At 56.7% G+C, this 7,336-nt stretch overlaps 1 protein-coding gene across 1 annotated transcript in view; it reads left to right on the top strand.

Moving 5' to 3' along the window:
- Positions 1–7,144, top strand: part of pdzd8 (PDZ domain containing 8) — a 17,177-nt gene extending 10,033 nt beyond the window's left edge. The window contains 2 exon segments of the mRNA XM_029834785.1: positions 2,947–3,109; positions 3,188–7,144. Coding sequence (XP_029690645.1) covers positions 2,947–3,109; positions 3,188–5,517 — 2,493 coding nt within the window. The 3' untranslated portion in view covers positions 5,518–7,144.
- The last annotated feature ends 192 nt before the right edge of the window (positions 7,145–7,336 follow it).

The following is a 7,336-nucleotide window of genomic DNA, read 5'->3' as shown; positions in this document are numbered from 1 at the left end:
GGCTGCTGACGCCTCCCTCCCTCCTGCCTGGACCTGGACCTGGACCTGCACCTGGACCTGCACCTGGAGCTGCACCTGGAGCTGGACCTGGAGCTGGACCACCCACACAAATACACATGAAACAGTGTTGCTGGACCGACACACATCAGCCCGTGTTCACAGATGTGAACAGCCCAGCAGCTGTTAACCTACCTGCCCCCCCCCCCCCCCACCCAGACAAGCCAGGTAATGTGATGGGACGATGACCAGAGGAAGAACTTCTGAGACTTTAAAAAAAATAGCGGGAGAAAACATTTTCTTAGACGCACCTCACTTGCGAGTTGTGCTATTTTTAGAACAGGCTTGCGGCCCCCTGGTGCCCCCGTTATATAATATAGGTGCACGTTAAAGGTGGACGCGTCCAGCAGGATCCAGGATCCCTGATGAGTGGGTTCATTCCTGTGGGGGAGATCTCTGGATCAGTCGGTGCTACACAGCAGCTCTCCTCTCCTCTCCTCCCCTCTCCTCTCCTCCTCCTCTCCTCTCCTCCCCTCCCCCCTCCTCTCCTCTCCTCTCCCTCTCCTCCCCCCCTCCCCTCTCCTCTCCTTCCCTCTCCTCTCCTCTCCCCTCCTCCCCTCTCCTCCCCTCTCCTCCTCTCCCCTCCTCTCCTCCCCTCTCCTCCCCCTCCTCTCCTCTCCCCTCCTCTCCTCCTCTCCTCCCCGTCCTCTCCCCTCCCCTCTCCTCCCCCTCCTCTCCCCTCCTCTCCTCTCCTCCCCGTCCTCTCCCCTCCTCTCCCCTCCTCCCCTCTCCTCCCTGTCCTCTCCCCTCTCCTCTCCTCTCCCCCTCCTCTCCTCTCCTCTCCCCTCCTCCCCTCCTCTCCCCTCTCCTCTCCTCCCCCTCCTCTCCTCTCCTCTCTTCTCTCCTCCTCTCCTCTCCTACCCCTCCTCTCCTCTCCTCCCTTCTCCTCTCCTCTCCTCCCCCCTCCTCTCCTCTCCTCCCCCTTCCTCTCCTCTCCTCCCCCTCCTCTCCCCTCCTCTCCTCTCCTCTCTCCTCTCCTCCCCTCCTCTCCTCTCCTCCCCTCTCCTCCTCTCCTCTCATCTCCTCTCCTACCCCTCCTCTCCTCCTCTCCTCTCCCTTCTCCTCTCCTCCCCCCTCCTCTCCTCTCCTCCCCCTCCCCTCCCCTCCTCCCTGTCCTCTCCCCTCCCCTCCTCTCCTCTCCTCCCCGTCCTCTCCCCTCCTCCCCTCTCCCCTCTCCTCTCCTCCCCCTCCTCTCCTCTCCTCTCCCCTCTCCTCCTCTCCCCTCCTCTCCTCTTCCCTCCCCTCTCCTCTCCTCCCCCCTCCTCTCCTGCCCCCTCCTCTCCTCTCCTGCCCCCTCCTCTCCTCTCCTCCCCTTCCTCTCCTCTCCTCTCCTCCCTCTCCTCTCCTCTCTCCTCTCCTCCCCCCTCCTCTCCCTCTCCTCTCCTCTCCTCCTCTCCTCTCCTCCTCCCCTCCTCTCCTCCCCCCTCCTCTCCTCTCCTCTCCTCTCCTCTCCTCTCCTCTCCTCTCCTCCCCCCTCCTCTCCTCTCCTCTCCTCCCCCTTCCTCTCCTCTCCTCTCCTCCTCTCCTCTCCTCCCCCCTCCTCTCCTCCCCCCTCCTCTCCCTCTCCTCTCCTCTTCTCCTCTCCTCCCCTCTCCTCTCCTCTCCTCTCCTCTCCTCCCCCCTCCTCTCCTGCCCCCTCCTCTCCTCTCCTCTCCTCTCCTCTCCTCTCCTCTCCTCTCCTCTCCTCTCCTCTCCTCTCCTCTCCTCTCCTCCCCCCTCCTCTCCTGCCCCCTCCTCTCCTCTCCTCCCCCCTCCCCTCCTCTGAATGGAGCCTGGTCTGGTGCCAGTTCCTATAGATCCCCATCTTCTTCATGGCCTAACCTAATCACCGTTTTCCACCAGCACAACAACAAATGACAGCAGGGAAATTGCAGTCATTCGTCTCTTTCTACCCACATCCTGTCGACCTTCCCTTTTTATCTTCTAGACTCCTGTATCGTCTTCATCTGCTCTTCTCCTCTACCTCATTCAGCCGTTTCTCCCCCTGCCATTAGCCTGACGTCTCTGCACCATATTAGCATCAGTCATGGGAGAGAAGGTGTCCACAGGTGTGATGGGACTGCTGCCTGGGGGGGTGCAGTAGTGTCTGGGGGGGTGCAGTAGTGCGTGGGGGGGTGTAGTAGTGCGTGGGAGGGGTGCACTAGTGCCTGGGGGGGTGCTGTAGTGTCTGGGGGGTGCACTAGTGCGTGGGGGGGGTGCAGTAGTGCGTGGGAGGGGTGCACTAGTGCCTGGGGGGGTGCAGTAGTGTCTGGGGGGTGCACTAGTGCCTGGGGGGGTGCAGTAGTGCGTGGGAGGGGTGCACTAGTCATTCCAGGCAGCTGAGTGAGGCCTTAATTGCAGCTCTTCTATCTGCCAGAGAATTCCAACTTTCAGCCGGATGGCTGGAGGAAGATGTCTGTGGCTACGCTGAGGCTGGTGTTCCGTGGTGTGCTGCTCGCTCTCTGTTGTGCAGGAGCTTGGGTTAGGAAGGAGTCTCCACCATGTCTGACATCTGCGTGACATCAGTGTGTTCTGGTTGTGTGTTCTTGTCTCCACAAATCAAAGCTGCCATGGAAGCAACTCATTGTGTATAAATTGGATTATCTGAAATGGAAATCAGAAGTAATCCAGTTTCCCCCACAGCAATAGGACAAACCTTTTTTTGCGATGCCTCTGATGATCGTATCATTTACTCATCAGCGGCTCCTGACGTGACGGTCATGTGATGCCAGGGGCGGGGCCTCACCATGCACATGCAAGCAAAGCAAACATCTTTCACAGATTCCTTTTAATGTAAAAATAAAGGAAGGAAAGCAACACGGGCACTAATGTGGGCTCTGAAGGGACGGAGGCTGGAGGCCAGATCGTGACCTCGCTAACGAACTGTCTCTTGTTTGTAATTTGAATCAGACGGAGGTCGTCAAGGGACCATGTGGCAGCGTGGGGATGACTTTCAGGCATGTTCCTGCTACCGAAGGGGACGCGGTGCATGTCAGCATCGAGACCGTCACCCCCAACTCCCCCGCAGCACTGGCTGACCTGCAGAGGGGGGACCGTCTCATCGCCATCGGAGGTCTGGCTCGCATTCTTCCTGTGCATGAAGGTTCCAGCAGGGTTCCTAAACTACGACTGCTTTTCTTTCTGTCGACAGGTGTCAAAGTGACCTCCTCTGTTCAAGTACCCAAATTGTTGAAGCAGGCTGGAGACAGGGTGATGGTCCTTTACGAGAGACCCGTCCGCCACCAGGTGCTCACCTATGGGAATCTGAGCACTCTTCAGGAAGGGTTTGGGCAGCTCGAGGAAACGGGGTTTAATTCCCAGCCTGGAGGCTATGAGGAAGACCCAGCGCCCATCACCACCCTCTCCGACATATCGGACAGCAAAGACATGGACTCTGAGTTCGAAGAGCTGATTGTGGAGTCCAAAACTAACCAAACAAGTGGTCCGGCTGGTACAACAACTGTCAGTGACACAAAGGAAGATTCTTTGCTGACAGTAAACCAAAGTCCCAAAAGGACCGTTGCTAACTTGGCGTCTAAACCACTTGGCACCATCTCACCTATCCTAAACCGCAAGTTGAATCTAGCCGGTATCCAGTCTCCCCTTAAGAACCAGCCCAAAGACTCCCCAAAGCCCTCGCCGCTTAAGACTACCCTGGGGAGTGATCCTGGAGAGGGCGCGCAACGGCCCGCCGTCCCTCCCCCGCCCCCTCCTTCTCGCCCCCCAGTGCCGCCAAGACCTCAGATCAGGTTGACTTCATGCTCCTCAGAAACCAGTCTGTTGGAAGGCGCGGACCCGGTCGCAGCACCTGCTACCGTAACCAACCCAGTGACGACCACGTTAAGTGCTTGTGACAGATCTCCAGAGAAGACACCTCACGCCGGAACCATTGATGACAAGGCCGCCATTGAGAAAAGCTGTGCTAAGCAGGCTGAGGTGAAGCCCTCTATCAGGCCAACGGAGGCCAGTGACGAACCACCAGTCCCTCTCACTGGCAGCACCAAGGCCGAGCACACCAAGGACAAGGCGGCAGAGGACAATGTTGAGGATCATTCTCTCTGGGAGTCCCCAGAAACCATGTTTCGGAACCGGACGGCATCCTGGCCCAATGCATCCGTGGTGTTTGAGGTGGAGAGCAACCATAAGTACCTAAATGTTGCCTTATGGTGCAAAGATCCCTTTAAACCAGTTAGCTTGTTGTGTCTGGGTCATGTGAGTCTCCAGCTGGAGCACATAGCGCTGGAGTGCATGTCTACCTCCTCAGCCGAATATCAAAGCACCTTCAGACTGAGGCCTCCGGAGCCCAGAGCTAACATCAGTCGCACTGCACTGCGTAGCCTCAGCAACCACAAGGGCTTCAACGAGAAGCTGTGCTATGGGGACATCACCATCCACTTCTGCTACCTAGGAGAGCACGAGGTGGAGTATCCGGTGGAAAGAGAGCGGCTAGGGAGTCTCCAAGAGGAGAATCCGAGGGAGAAAGATCGCGAGCACGTCCCAGCGGCGCCACGAGATGAGTTGGCGTACGGCACCATGCAGCTAGTGGAGGTGCGTCACAACTTTCAGGATACGCAGTTCCAAAATCCCACGTGGTGTGAATACTGCAAGAAGAAGGTCTGGACCAAGGCAGCCTCCCAGTGCATGATCTGTGCCTACGTTTGCCACAAGAAGTGTCAGGACAAGTGCCTGGCTGAGAACCCCTTCTGCGTGGCAGCCACTGAGCGCAGAGGAGCTGACCCGGAAGCCAAATCCTCGATAAATCGCGCAACCACCGGTATAACGCGCCACATCATCAACACCAGCTCCCGCCTGCTCAACCTGCGGCAGGTACCAAAAACCCGGCTCGTGGAGCAGGTGGTTGATCCAGTTCCTGGGATAGTGGAGCCGTCCCCCAGACACACGCCAAACACCTCAGACAATGAGAGCAGTGATACCGAGACCTACACCAGCAGCGCCAGCCCCTCGAAGCAGCCTGCCGGGAGCGGAGGCAGCGGTAAGCTGGTGCGCAAGGAGGGCGGCCTGGACGACAGCGTCTTCATCGCCGTGAAGGAGATCGGGCGCGACCTGTACCGGGGGCTGCCCACAGACGAGCGCTTCCAGAAACTGGAGCTGATGCTGGACAAGCTCCAGCAGGAAATCGACCAGGAGCTGGAGCACAACAACGCTCTGCTCCTAGAGGAGCGGGAGGCCACAGACGCCCGACGCAAGGCCCTGATCAGCACCGCCCTCGTCAAGTCCGGGGAGAGGCTCCAGGCTCTGACGCTGCTGATGATACACTATCGGGCAGGTATCGAGGACCTGGAGTCTGTGGAGAGCACCTCCCCCTCGGAGCACCAGGCATTTAAAGGCAAGGGGGAGGCTCTGGAGGAAGAGGCCCTGGTGGGGTCAGAGGTCTATGACAGTGACATGTGCAGCCCGGTGGAGGTGCAGGTGCTGGATGAGATAACAGAGGAGCAGATCTGCGTGGAGGCTCTTCACTGAAGACGCTCAATGCTTTGACCGGGCCCTCCGGGATCGGGCCCTCCCGACACAGATCATGTTTGCAGCAGGTTCTTTGTGGTGTCCTCGAGGGGGATTTTAGGTGTTGTGGTGCAGTGGACTTCTGAACATGGGAGCGAGTGCTGCTCCTTTAAAAGAGGGAGGCAACTTTTAATGATTTCAACCCTTGAAGGAAAATATCCACCTTCACTTTGGAGGACATCATCTCCATCATCATCATCATCAACTCCATCATCATCAGAAGAACGTCCCGGTGCAGTGCCCCCCCCAGTGTGTTAGCTGTAGTTTGAGGGTGTGTTCAGGTCCGCGTCAGGGGGCAGCCTCTTCTGGTGGACGTGTCCAGAGGAACCGGACTCGTCCCATGTCCCACACTCACACTGACACACTCACACTAACATATTTCGATATTTTTAAGTCGGACTTTTTGAATCATTTTCAGTCACTCTACAAATTCCTGGTGGGACCGCCTGTTGTTGGTTTTAAAGGGAAGCTCAAGAGGGACGCTAGGGGTCCCCTCAGCACTCCTGTGGGGGGTCACAAGGTCAGCGTCCCCCTCTGGACGGGTTTTTATGTACGCTCTTTGTTTTTGTTCCTGTAATAGATCCAGGTGGAAATTTGTGAGTTTTACTTGGGAAAATCTCGTTTAAGCTTCTTTCCACAATATTGGTTCTTCAACGTTTGATGATCTTGAAAAACATCAATTTCCTCTCGTTTGTACCTACGGCTTTATTGTCATTTTGATTGGTTTGAATGTCCGTTCCTTTGGGATTCACCTCACCAGACTTTCATCACCACGGGAAATGTTGCGATCTTACGTGAAGCCTGTGCTGCAGCCTGTGGTGACGCTCGGTGGCGTCTTGGCCCATGGGGCTCCAACGCCCCCGCTACATGGTAGAACATGTCCGATAAGGGGGTCACGTGAGACACAACAGACACAACGCCAAGGCTTTTCCTCTATGTGCTCAACATTACAGGTGGATGCTGGACCTGCTGGACCTGCCCAGTCTAACCCACGTTAGCATTGCCTAGAACAGCAACAATGTTCTACACTAGCTTGATGCCAGACCGGCGGGCAGGATGTGGCGTTTGTGCTGGATCGATCAACGTCGTTTAATATTCAGTTGACGAGCTCTTCAAGGTGCAGCTGAGTCCAGAAAAGCCCCCCGACCCTCAGCGTTTCTCCTGGCGTGGCACCCCCGCCGCGGCACGGCGCTGCCACGTTGTCTGGCCCCGCTGTTGGAGTGGAAGCTTCAGAGCCAAGTTTAGATTCATCTCATCCATTTTCTGACGTCACTTACAGAGGTTAAGCTGGTTGAGTAGAATCACACGTTTAAAATGTACCGAGCACCAAAGTTAATCATGCTAGCTACGCAGGTATCGGCTCAGCACCGCGGGGCACAAACGCTCCCACGCTGGATCATTTTGGAGGTTCCTGGTGTGTCCTTGTGTCCTGAGATCTGCTGCTCTGTGGTCCGCTGTTGATGTTCCAGATGTTCCACCCCCACTGGCCCCCCCCACCAAGTTCTCAGTGTGCTCGATGTTGTAACGCTGAAACGGCTCATGTGATGATACCCGATTGTACATAACTAAATAAACACACTGCGCTCCACGTCTGGCCTTGATCTTTAAACACGCTCCCTCCCAGCCGACCCCCCCAGTTCTAGGACCCTGCTCCGTCCCTCCTGGTTCCTGTCTGCTTAAACCCTTGACTTTTAAGCTATTTGGGTTCAGCTTCTGCCATTTTTAAACTTGCTGTTTAATAAATCTGCTTTGACTCGTCTTGGCTCGACTCCAGCCTGGC

The sequence above is a fragment of the Takifugu rubripes genome, chromosome 4 (genome assembly GCF_901000725.2).
Source record: "Takifugu rubripes chromosome 4, fTakRub1.2, whole genome shotgun sequence".
Lineage (NCBI taxonomy): Eukaryota > Metazoa > Chordata > Actinopteri > Tetraodontiformes > Tetraodontidae > Takifugu > Takifugu rubripes.
The sequence above is the reverse complement of the archived record's forward strand: the minus strand, read 5'-3'. Positions and strand labels throughout refer to the sequence as shown.